General features: G+C 34.0%; 1 protein-coding gene across 5 annotated transcripts in view; it reads left to right on the forward strand.

Annotated features, from left to right (window-relative positions):
- LOC124636819 overlaps positions 1–12,943 on the forward strand; it is a 190,644-nt gene that overhangs the window by 155,823 nt on the left and 21,878 nt on the right. For 3 of the 5 annotated variants that reach the window (XM_047172991.1, XM_047172992.1, XM_047172990.1), the window contains one exon: positions 9,809–9,969. In XM_047172991.1, the coding sequence (XP_047028947.1) occupies positions 9,925–9,969 (45 nt within the window). In that variant the 5' untranslated portion in view covers positions 9,809–9,924. Of the gene's footprint in view, positions 1–9,808; positions 9,970–11,550; positions 11,872–12,943 lie in introns of those variants that run through there. The other 2 variants (XM_047172993.1, XM_047172989.1) reach the window with 2 other exon arrangements.

Here is a 12,943-nt window from a genome sequence, read left to right on the forward strand (position 1 = left end):
GGTTGAACAAAGACATTTTCTAACAGTGTACATACAACAGCAGAATCCACTTTTACAAAGAGAAATAAATATTAAAATGCTATAACATTAGCCTCGACAATCCACGGAAATCGTCTAATTAAACATTATTTTCTTTGACGATTATTCCAACAATGCCCACTATTTTATACAACACTTGATAATTTTATTGTAACATACATTAAAGTTGTATAACTAGATAAGTTATATAACTTTTTTGATAGAATTACATTGTTAATAAATGATTGGTACACAAACCAAACAGTTACTTCGTAGAGTTCTTTTTACTGAAACTCATTGCGCTGAAAAGGCTTTTCTTAGTATGATTACAATAGAGATAACTAGAGAATAAGGTTCAGAATTTTTGCAAAAAAAAAGCTAGTTTAATAATATAAGTAGATTATTATCACCCGCGGCGTTTCTCACACCCAGTGCGTTCACCCGCGAACGCGCAAGTCCGCTGCATTTGGTTAAACAACAACCGATCTAGATGTCCATAAAGCAACAGCTTCGTTAGTTGCGTCGCTTTGCAACAATATCTGCAACAATATTTTTTTTTATTGTGCTTGCTCAGTGTTTACATAAATGCTTTATTAGCTTACTTTGGAGAGGTTTTTTTACTAAATACTCATGACGTCTGACAGAGAGGAATAGAAGAAAAAGACATGTTGCGCCGACCCCAAATGATTTGGGAACAGGGCAGGAAAATGATGATGATGATGAAGAGACATTGACATCACTCAAAAAATTTAGTTTTCGCTAATAACTATTAAATTACAGAATTAGGTTTGGAATTTTTGAAAAAAATATTTTTATAATAAAAGTAGATTATTTCCACACGCGGCGTTTCACTCGCCCAGTGCGTATGGTTGCTTTGGTTAACGAACAACCGATCTAGATGTCCATAAAGCTACAGCTTCGTTAGTTGCGTCGCTTTGCAACATTATCTGAACAATAATATGTTTTATTGTGTTTGCTTAGTGTTTACATAAATGCTAGATTTATTTGTCGGCGCTTTCTCTCAGATAGGAAGATACTAGTGTTGAGTTTATTTGGCTATGTTTTAATGTTTCTTGTTGAATGTATGTATGATGAAGGGTACCTAGTCATTTTGGTGTTTGCTCTCTGTCTATATCTGTACCCATGAAAAGTGCTAATTTTTACCCTAGTTTCATTGAATTATACTTTTTACTGTGACCTAATTTCACTAGAATCTAGTGAAAGTCTTGTAAAGAGAAATGTTCGTGGAACGGAACTAGGATATTGATAGGCCTGAAAAGGTCTCTAGCCTTTGCCATTTTGAGGCTAAACTTCCAAGAAGGGTATCACTGAATGAAATTCATGTAACTAATAACATTGTTTGCTTTACCTTACTACGCTAAAAAAGGTTACGTTGTTAAAGCTTTTTGAAGTCGTATAATATCTACACGTAACAATATGTAAAACATATGCCTATCGTTTACACACGCTACACGTCAGTCCTACAATAATCTGTAACCAGTCCAGGAATCAGTAATTGATGGCGAGGGTTGATTTACTAGTAAGTGGCAGACAAGATATGTTTATGGTGAGAATACGTTAAGTTGTTGCAGCTAACTATTAAAATTATATATTGATAGGAATAATTTTATTTCCGTGTGTAATTTTTGTTGCATTTTTATTCTTAAACATTTTGAAACGTCTAATTCTCAACAGTCTATTAACTAAAACTTAATGGAGCAAATGTGGTCACTGAGCCAAAACAACCTTACTCTATCACATAGGAATAAGCTAAGCTCCTTTAAGATATAAATAATCTGCTTCTAAAAAAAAAGTTTACGGACATCAAAGCTATTAGACATAGGAATTGACAAATAAAATAAAAAGTCACTGGTCATTAAGATAGACACAACAAGAAACCACAAATTAATCAACAAGACTATAAATTAAATTAAGTGGCTCTAAAAAAACAGCTAAAAAAGTAATGCAAAGCTACTTAAAATCAAATACTTGACACCATTAATTTTACGTTCTGTACAAATAAAAATGCTGTAAAACATTGTTCACTTTAAACTGTTTTTCACATGTTTTAGGGTTCCATGAGGTGAATATAAATTAGTGGACGATAAAATGATTCTCGATCCACATTATAATCTAATTACTATATAGCTAATTTTTGCAACCTCGACTACGTATCGTTCCTAGTGCTGGCCATTCCTGGAGAAGAGCAGAAAAGCCCTTATGAATTAGTGGTTCTGCAGCATTCTAAAGGTGAAAGAATATTTAAAATCGGCCCAGTGAGTGATTTAGTATTTCATTTTGTACTATATATTTCAAAATGCATACTACGATCGAACCTGCACCTTTTACTTTAGGTTTTAACATTGACCATCGTAAATGTCCGCACTTGGACACGTCTTGCAATAAACACATATAAATGTCAAATAAAAAGATAACAATTTTACATTGCCCAGTCTCTTAATGTTTCTATTTAACGATGGGAAATTATGCATTCAAGCTTTTGGGCAGCCATTAGGGAAAATATTATCATGAACCAATTACGGGCCCCCAACATCCAGTCCCAGTTCACGCTTAACCACAAACAAATGTGTACAAGTTGTCACTAGTTTTATGACGGTGGCCATTAAATAATTCATTAGTGAAACGACCAATCATAAATCAGGAAAGTGAGACAGCACGCGTGCAGTGTTTTGTAACAGCCAATCACGATCTGGCATTTCTTACGACTGCAATACAAATTGGTTGATTAAAAGCAATGATGTATGAGGTTAATTAATTGTAAAAGATAGGTGCAGAGATTGATATAGGATAAATACAGCAGTAATTAAACGTAATTATAATGCTACTTTGTTGAATGTGGTTGTTATTCAGCTTTTAATTAATGAATTGCATGATTAATGCTAGATCTTACCTCAGGATAAAGTGAACGTAAACACTTCAACTACACACACCACCACAACAATCAGATTTTTATTACATAAGAGATAATTTGATAAACAAACGATAGCGTTAGTACACTAAGCTTTCAACAGCGACAGTATTTTCTTTGACTTTCCAAGTTTCAGTAATTTCATAGTATGTTCGCTCTAACTTAGTGATTCACGCAGGGAGCTTACTCTCATTAGAACATTGACAAGTGCATATCTATATTTACGGGATAAAAACGTCTTTTACAGTCCACCTAAAAACAGCTTAACATCACAAACAGAAAATGAAACTAAAATCTTCATATTACCATCAAAATAATTGAACCTTTACCCAATATGCATAATGCACACATAAGTCCTTGCCCAACGAAGGTCTATGAGATACCATCGCGCCTGCCACAACTTACAGAGATAACAATCTAAAGTCCTACACCAGCTACTGTGTGATGCCAACACACGATCTTACTAATAAATTAATTAATCACTGTACTATTCGTGTTGTTTTGTCTTAAAGGCGTGAAGATCCGCTTATAGAAAGAATTGCTGTCGTGTGTTTATTTTTGCAGCTAAGTATTTCCATACGAAGAAGAATGATACTTGAATACGCGAAAATTAGACGAAATAATAATGATTGAAAAACGAAATTAGATACTTCCTATACTAAAATCTATTTTTAATTTGTTTATGTAAATAAAGTATTTAACATGTTGATATGGGCCTTGGTACCTAAAATAAATAAGAAGATGCAAATTTTTGCTTTGATAATTTTGTGAATTCATGTAAATATACATGCAAAATTGCCATTTTATCTTGATTAATAATTAATAAATAAACAGAACAAGCTTATTTATTATGTGCTTATTTATTGTAACAACAGTTAATGACAGAAATAAATCTAATTTCGCAACACCAAAACAACTTGTTTTCTTTTAATAGACCAACGAACCTAATTTTCTATCAGGCCTAAGATTTATCGATGTAATATAATCATAAATCATTTTAATCGATTCGCTTCATTGATCGTAATGTAAGATTTTGGATATTTATATCCGTGACCGAAAACCATATAATGATGATGACTAAGGGTGCTTACATAAAGAAACAGGTTCCGGTACAGACAAATCTGTACGGGTAGGTAGGTACCGATCAGCGCAGGTATAATATTTCTATATAAGCGTATTCACTCACTTATAAAGAAACAGGTTGTAACTTATCGGTGCCGACTACCTGAACCGTGCCATACGGGTTTAATTTTGATTGTCTTTAAGGACAGATTCACCTGTTTCTTTATACGAGTCAACACTGTACTTATAGATACTGATCTGTACAGATTTATCTGTACCGGCAACCTGTTTCTTTATGTAAGCACCCTAACACAATCTGTATCATAGAAAATAGAGCATTTTGTTGCTAAGCAACCTTATGAAATTTAAACTTGAAATCATTCGTTTCACTTGCACCTTTACCAGTGCTTATTATAGTCAAAAAGCTACACACATTGACTGAATTAAAGTTACCTATTCCAAAAGTATTTTTCCAAAAATTTGGTTCAGTACACTGAATTTGGCTGAAACTTGCAAGAGGTTGAGCTTTATTTAGTTGCTAAATTTCCTTTTGAAGTCTGAAACATAACATCTTATTTAAGCTAACCCCTACTTGAAACAGCTTCAATACAAACGCCATTCTATGTAAACTCCATCAGTAAGTTTAGACCAAAGACGCTTTGCGTATATGAATCAATCTCACGCTAGTGAACAGGCTTCATTCCTAAGTCAACATACTTTGCATATGGACTCCGAAAGGGAAGGGTACTAAATGATTTATAGCAGATATTATTAATAATACTCCAGCCATTTTGCCAAAGATTTATACACATTGAAGCTTAATGGTATTCGGTGAAATATTAATAGTTAATGGAATATTTGATTCATTTGGGTCAGATTTTAATTGAATTATGATTGCAATGTAGACGGCGGTATATGAGTGAGTAAGATGTATCATGTGACGGGTTTAGTGGGAACCAGTAGTTAACTGACGCATAGTTCGGAGGTCAGTGTTTGTAACGTCTTCACAGCTTCGTTAAGTTATCTATTAAGATGATGGTCATTTCAGAAATTGAAATAAGTACTTGTAATATATTTCCACTGTAAATAATTAAATTCGTCTTAAAAAATCAACTTAAGGTGACGTTTGACGGCTAGTTATGGTTCGCTTATCTTTACAATTACATGGTACGACCTAACCTTACTTCATTCGTTAACTAGGCTAAATTATGACTAACACTGGCTACAAGGAAAAATCTGTTTAGTTTTCAAGTATCTCCAACCGGTTGGGTGCAAGTTACAATAAATTTCACTCTTGCTGAAACCAGTCCCGTTGAATCTTATGCAACCGCTTATGTTTACTACATTCAAATTAGCTTAAACTGTAGTAATCAAATTTTATGGTAAATTAGATAAAACAGGTTATATGATATTTATTTTTAAATTTGGACATTTATCCTATGCTTTATAATGAGATATTTCTGTCATATTTTCGGCAAATTCTTAGATTTAGAACAGAAATCTATCGATTATAGGAGAATAAAATAAAGTTGTGTTAGATACACTACACATCTATAACTCAAAAAGGGCTGAACCGTTTAAGCTACGCTAAGCCCGGGAAAAGGGCATCTGATAATTTTTTTCACCATCCGACAACGCGAAGCAGTCATCGCGGGACGCGGGTGAAACCGCGGGCAAAAGCTATTTAAAAATCCTAACTATCCAATATCAAATCACCATAAACTGAAATTAACAAAAGCGAAAATCTCTCATATGGTAATAAATTCACACAGCATAAACCAACTACGTAAAAGATACTACAGCACTTAAACAATTAATTACTTTGTGTAATTAACATAGATCGTATTCGATAATCGATAAATCAATACGGTAATTTTATTTGCGGATTTATTTTTAGAGTTACGATAAGTAAGTAAACGGTGCGGTCGGTCTTTGCCATTTTCACACGTTTTGTTCGTGGTTTGACAGTTAGGTTTTAAGAGTAAACAGTTTTCAGGCTCTGCTCTGTAGATAGCGGAAAGCGGAAATTATAATAATAGTATCTAGCTATAGAGCTAAATTAAATAGGTATTCGTTAGGTATAAAAAAGACCGTTACGCTAAAATAGATAGAGAAATATTTTCGAACCTGGTTTCTAAGCGAAAATATTGAGTAAGAAAATGAATTGGAAAATCTCGTTATTTATTAGTCTTTTATGCTCGATATTTGCCCCACTGTCACCACTCATCAGTATTTTCTTTTAATTTAAATCTAAACTTCTGAAATATGCATAAAGAAAATCTTATTTCACCTATTGCCACCCGTACCTACATTAACCCGCTACCGCTTATCGCTAGCACGACCTTTACTTATTCGTACACGGATACGAAATGTAAAGAAAACTTCCGTATGACTTCTGAGTTGGAACTACTACGTTGAAATTCCTTGCAATTTTTTTGCCTTTGGTATGTAAATGTTTGGAAGAAGTTTTCCTTCCTCGAGTGATATTTAGTTTGACAGTAGTTACCAAAGTAATTTGAAGGAAATATTGTTATAAGTAAAAATAGATTTTCCCAGAAAATGTTTGATCTATGGTGTCCGTAAAAGAGTAGCAAAACCTTAGTTAAGAATTTTCACATTCTCGGAAAAATTACAATTATACTCATAACTGTAAGAGCAACCCTTCAGAAATATATCGATTTTCACTATGATATTATTCAACCTTCACTTGCATCGAAGATAAATTAAAAGAGAAAAACTGTAATTGAACTGAAAAATCTGGTATCTGGTGACTTCAATGAAGCATTTTCTACTTGATATAGTCTAGACTTAGACTTACTAAATAAGTGAACTTATCCTCTGTAGATGTACAAACAGATTGTCTCCAAAAATAGCTATTCAAATTGTACAATTAACATCGATTGACAAGGATGTTGAGTTCATCGGCATCAGATCCGTTTGATGTTAAACATTGTAACATGTTCGCGTTACGTCAGTTTGTTTGTTCATTTGTTTTGTCTGCATCATCACTAATTAAAGGATTTATTGGTTGATTGAAAATAGCTAGTAAAGACCTACGGCTTTTCTTGAATGTAAAAAAACTCTCTACATTCAAGTAAAGACCTACGGCTTTTCTTGAATGTAGAGAGGTTTTCACGTAACGTACAAGTGATTTCAGACTTTCTGAAAACGATTTGTATGTATGGTAGGTTTTCCATAATCTACAAATCATCTACAATGTTAAGAATTTTCATCAGTAGGTTCCAGACAAATATTGGAATCTAGAATTGTTTGTAATGTAAAGAATATTGCATTCTATTTCGCATGCATTTTAGAGAACGCTACGGGTAGACAAAATTACTTTTACACTTATTGCGTTCATATTTTTACTATGAGGTCAGTACTTGTGAAATACGTCACCAATGTGTTAACAGAAACAAATTACGTCGTAAAGTTAATTAAGACTTGTTAGATCACAACAAATGAGTTTATTCGATTGATGATGAACTCAGACATGCCATTTGATATGCTATGGGGTACAAAATCCCCATGCATCACAAACTGTAATTTATTTACTGATCTATGAAAGGCTGAAAGTTAGTCCAATTGTCGTGAATTCACCGAAAATTATGAAACCTTTTATTTTCTTGGACAATGTATAATAAATAACGCCAACTTAAGTTTACATTGCCAGGTACAAAACACAGGTTCATTTGAAAAATTTCATATAAAAACTTAAGTTTAACCTGCGTATTTAGATAGAGCCGATATACAACCAATAATTACTTAATAATACCAATATGACATTTATTAACCTTTAACATTACCTTTTTTATAGGTAACAACTGAAAACTTCCCACCATTACCCTCTTCCCTGCATCGGGTCAATCACATTTACCATTACGTACTTACCCGACATTGACATGACATGAGTGATACGTGAAGTTCACTTTGCTTCAGAACCAGTAAAAGTCGGTAGAATGCAAGAGAGACAAGTTCTATGAAATGTTTTATTGGAATTGTCTACCTGGGTTGCGTTGAAAGAAACGTGACTTCAGATAACTGCAGCTGTAGGTTCTGACTGCAACTTGAAAACTTGAAACACAAAAAAACATCGAAATTCAGTGAGCCGATAGGCTACAGAGCATAGAGTTATCTGAGTTATACATTTGACATTCATAAATAAATAATTATAGACATGATTTGTGAACAGGTTAACATTTTTTATTATCTGAAATATCAAATAGTGATATAAGGCATTCAAAAGATATCCTCAGAATTATAGGCACCTACATACATAAGTTCAGGCCGTTCGTTATACCTTTTTTATTGTGAATATCCAGAATATTTTTTTCGTTTTAACATTGTATATAATACAAAGCAATCTCAAACCATACTACAGAAAACATTATGCAACAAAAATCAACTTAAATACTTTACGCATGACGCTTCAAAATCCTGCTTAGATACAATTACCCAATAATAGGATGACTTATACAATTTCTGCTTAAAGTATAACTTAACAAAAAATATTTTAGATTACGCTATCGTATTATCACTTATTCATTATACAAATATTTTTGGTTCATAATCTTGGCGCCATAGATATCGAATCAATCGGTATAAATCTGACATAGGTATATCCTGTGACGTGGCGATCGGAGGCGCGACAAGTGACGTCACAAGTTGGCAAGATAATTCGCTCAAATGCTAGACTTTGACCGTGAATGTAACGTTATCAAAGGATGACGGTATTTAAAATTCTTGTGAAAACTGGTTTTCAGGAAACTACATTTTTTTTTTCTTCATTGTAGATCCGGATCAAATTCATGTAGTAATTTTTTTAAATAGATGAATCAGTTATGTGTTAGTCAATTGTGTGTTAAAGAGGATAAAAATTAAGATGTCACTAAAATGTTACAAAATCGTTTATGATCTAAAAACTTCCTAGTCTGGGTATTCATTGGGTGCAACCATCTCCATTTGTATACTACTAAGCCATATATTCTACACTCATTTTTATTGGAGGTCGAATCACCTACCAGCAACTATGGGAGGAGCATGAGTTGCCCTTTTGAGTTCTGACGCATGCGCTCTTTTCACCCCATCGCCGCCATCTTTGTTTAGCCCCATAGTGAGACAGTTTTGCTCCGTCCTACTACTACATACCTATGTGAAAATTTCAGATAAGTCAACATGGTGAAGCTTTCCCATAGGAAAGAATTAATCGCTCCATCCCCTTTTCAGTATGAGTAAAGGGACTAATATTACTTGAGATGAGCTACCGATAAAGAGCAAATATTCAATATTATAAATATATAAATACGAAGATTATTCAGACTGCAAGTGGTAGTTACCGTTGGGAATCCCCAACATGAAAGAAGTTCCTTATCTTAGTTATACAATGTTGTGTCGTCACGTACTTAAAAATTCCATACTTACTATTTTAGTATGTATTTATATCGATCTCACTTCAATCAATTATTTAGTCTCAATACCAAGTTTACATAATTTTTTACAGTGTTCCTGCCACCTGAAACAATTTTGACAAAGATATATCTTTTGAAACTCATCTATTGTATATTTTTAAGAAGATCCAAGGATCGACTGTAATGTACGGACAATGAACCATAAACCAACATGGCTTGTATGACCCATATTGTCGAAAAATCGTCCGATGGAGTGCATGCCATCTCGAATTTGGACTTTACTATTATATTTGATTGTACCTCTATGTATGAAAATATGCTTAAGGAGGGTCACAAATGTCATTTATTTAACACTTTTAGCTGCTGTTAAAATGCTTTTCTACTTCCCCAGGTGCGCGATGTGGTCGCGACGGTGGTAGAGCACCGGAGGGCGGCCGGATGCGGCCCGTGCGCGCCCGTCCGCCCGCCGCCTCCGTCACGTAGCGCCCGGGCCCCCGCGCCGCGACTATGCGCATGGCAAGCGCGCTGCCCACTCTGCTCGCGGTGAGTTTTGTATGTACTTTTGTGTTTTTTTTTTTATTGTTATATGTGTAAAAGGATGGTGGTCACTGAAAAGTGGCGAGTTTAAGGGGAGGCCTTTGTTCAGCAGTGGAGATTTCGGCTGAAGCGACATAATAGTAGTATCATATTGTAGTATGTTGGTCATTGAACCAATGAATCAAAGGACGTTTGATTTTCATAAAACTACAAAAATATTAATAACATAACTGACCCTAGATAAGTGTAATGCCACCCTAATAATATCCTTATTAGATGTATGAAAAGTACATTAGGCACATCAATGCCATGATTAGGACGCACCAACAAAAGTGTGAATAAGCGCTCATACATTATGACTTGAAATCTCATACCGTCGGGCACGGTCCGTTAGCTGGCCCACGTGGCTTTAAGCCAACTGTGGAATCTGCTCCTGTCCATCAGCGTGATAAACATCCCGGACCTTGGTTCAACCTCAGTTTTGAAGGATAGTATAATGAACACTTATTATGAGGTACACCTGACGACATAATAAAGTCTTGTAGAGCCAGCATGCAATAGGTTCGGGTTAGTTTTTTACAAGCCTAAAAAAATAGCCTCATGGCTGAAATAAAATGAATTCCTGAAATTATGACACCGAACAAACAATTTCACATAGTTTAAGGCTCGGCAATCGAAATAAAATCACAAGAAATTAGCTGATGAGTATTGTAATCCTTTAATAATTTGAAAGCCTGCTTTCAAACCAAAATCATATTTAACTAGAGTATTTAATGCACCAATTAACAAAATAAATAACCCACAAATCGATGACTCGATACATCGACTAAATCGAAGTATAGTGATGTGTGACATCGGTAAATTTGTATTTAATAGGTCAGGCCATCAGGTGTCGGGTGTCCGGCGACAGTCGGACGTAACGGGCTATTGTTTTGTATCAATCGTACGAGGTGATAATCAACGCCTTGGATTTCTGTGTGAAAAAAATGTATTGTAGGTGTGGCTTTGTGGGGCGTTTATTTTTCGTACAGTTTTGGGGATGATAATCCGTGAAGGGATATTTAAAAAAAACGCAACAGAAAATTATTTTCCAATGGAATTTTTTGCCGGTTCTTGTCCATTAGACCTACTTTTCCTACTATATACTTTCAACTATATCAAATGTATATAAGATACTTTTTTACAAGAGCTTGTAAAAGCCTATCTGAAATAATTAATAGTACGCGTAAAATTTTACAGACCAAAAAAATATTGTTAGAGGAGAAAATCTTAACATCCGGAAAAGGTTTAAAAGGAAAATTGGAATATTTGCTGGAGCAATAAACAACACATTTTCGTAACAATCTGATATACAATGTTTCCTATTATAAATAATATATGTAGATGCTATAATTTTCCGGCTTTTAATGGCCTTGCAATTTCCATGCCTGCGCCAAATGTATCTGGCATGATAACGTCAAAACGCCTATATGTCGCAATAATTTGGTTAACATCAACCGCTAATACTGCTTATCGTTAAAACTATCAATATTTTTCATTAGTTCACAATATAAATTTATTACTAGACGCGATGATGAGCGAAAACTCGATGGAATTCCAATAAAGCGGTTCAGTCTAATCGGACGCTACATTATGCGGCAGACGCGATACCCGTGCAGTATGGAGCAAGTCGCGGGCAACACTAGTCGCTAGCGCGCCATCGCACGCACCACGCTCGGAAATTCGAAAATGGAATCGAATCACAACTGACATTTTAAAAAAAACTTTACAGCCAGTAACTTAGTGATGTGTTTCATTCATTCAAAAAAGTTCCGTTGGGTGATAAAAGTTTTCAAATGAACGTAGTGGACACTTGTTTTATGTATGATTTATTCAATACATTGGACAAATTTATTTTTGCTCATGGCAATTAAAATGGTGAGTTTCATTTACATATTTATTCAGTTTTATGGTTAGGTGCACCTTAATGTTAGTTTAGTGGCGCGGTATTTAAATAGGTTTCTTATCTTCGAATTAATTGCTTTGGAAATTAAATAATGATTAAGTTCTTGAGCGGTGTAACAAACATTTTATCAGAAAGTAGGACATACTGAATGGTAAAAATTTATTAATAATAATAAATTACTTATTAACAGACGTAAGAAAATAAGGAAAACTGGATCTATGAGTAAGAAATTAAAAATGTGGTCAGATACATTCATAAATTGCAATATTAATTGTATTAATTATAAAATAGTCACTCCAGTTGCTCATAATCGTAAAAGTGCAATTAAAAATATTTTTGTACAAGCATGCCTACAATACTTGCCAGACAGTAGGTAATAAAATTTAAGAAAAAAAAAATAATGTTCCGTATAGGACCTACTTACTAAAATAAGCGTATAAGTATAAAATTTAAAATATCGTTCGGAAACCAATAAAGATTTTATGTGTGAACATTTCAATCGTCTATAAAACGCGTACGAAAATCTAGAGCTCAGTTAACACAAACATCAAACAATTTCCTTCTTGGTCGTTTAGTAACGCGGAAGTTTTCATGAATAATATAGCTGCTTAGGTATAGAAAAAAAAAACCTTTTGACACTTAATTTTGCATACACTTATTCATGTTACAGAAAATTCTTTGGTATGGTATTTTTTCCAAAGACCTTTGCAATACACAGACACATCAAGATTTTGCCAAAAAAAAACTGACAAAAAAGAACCAAAATCCATCACTTTAAAATGTAACATATTATTATGGCCATGCTAGACAAATTACTTTAACAACTAACCGCGACAAACATGACGTATTGCACACATTACAAAATAAATTAACGCTACAATGTTACTTTACTTAAAATCATGATGAAAAGCGCCATTTATTAGCGATAAATTCTATTTCATGGTTTAACAGTAGTTTACGCGTGCAGCCAAAGGTCAATGTATCGGCACTCATTGTTTGTGGTCATGGAAGAACGCGATAACTCTAAAACGTGGCTCTCGTTAA

Source organism: Helicoverpa zea, chromosome 15 (genome assembly GCF_022581195.2).
Source record: "Helicoverpa zea isolate HzStark_Cry1AcR chromosome 15, ilHelZeax1.1, whole genome shotgun sequence".
In the NCBI taxonomy this organism is placed as follows: domain Eukaryota; kingdom Metazoa; phylum Arthropoda; class Insecta; order Lepidoptera; family Noctuidae; genus Helicoverpa; species Helicoverpa zea.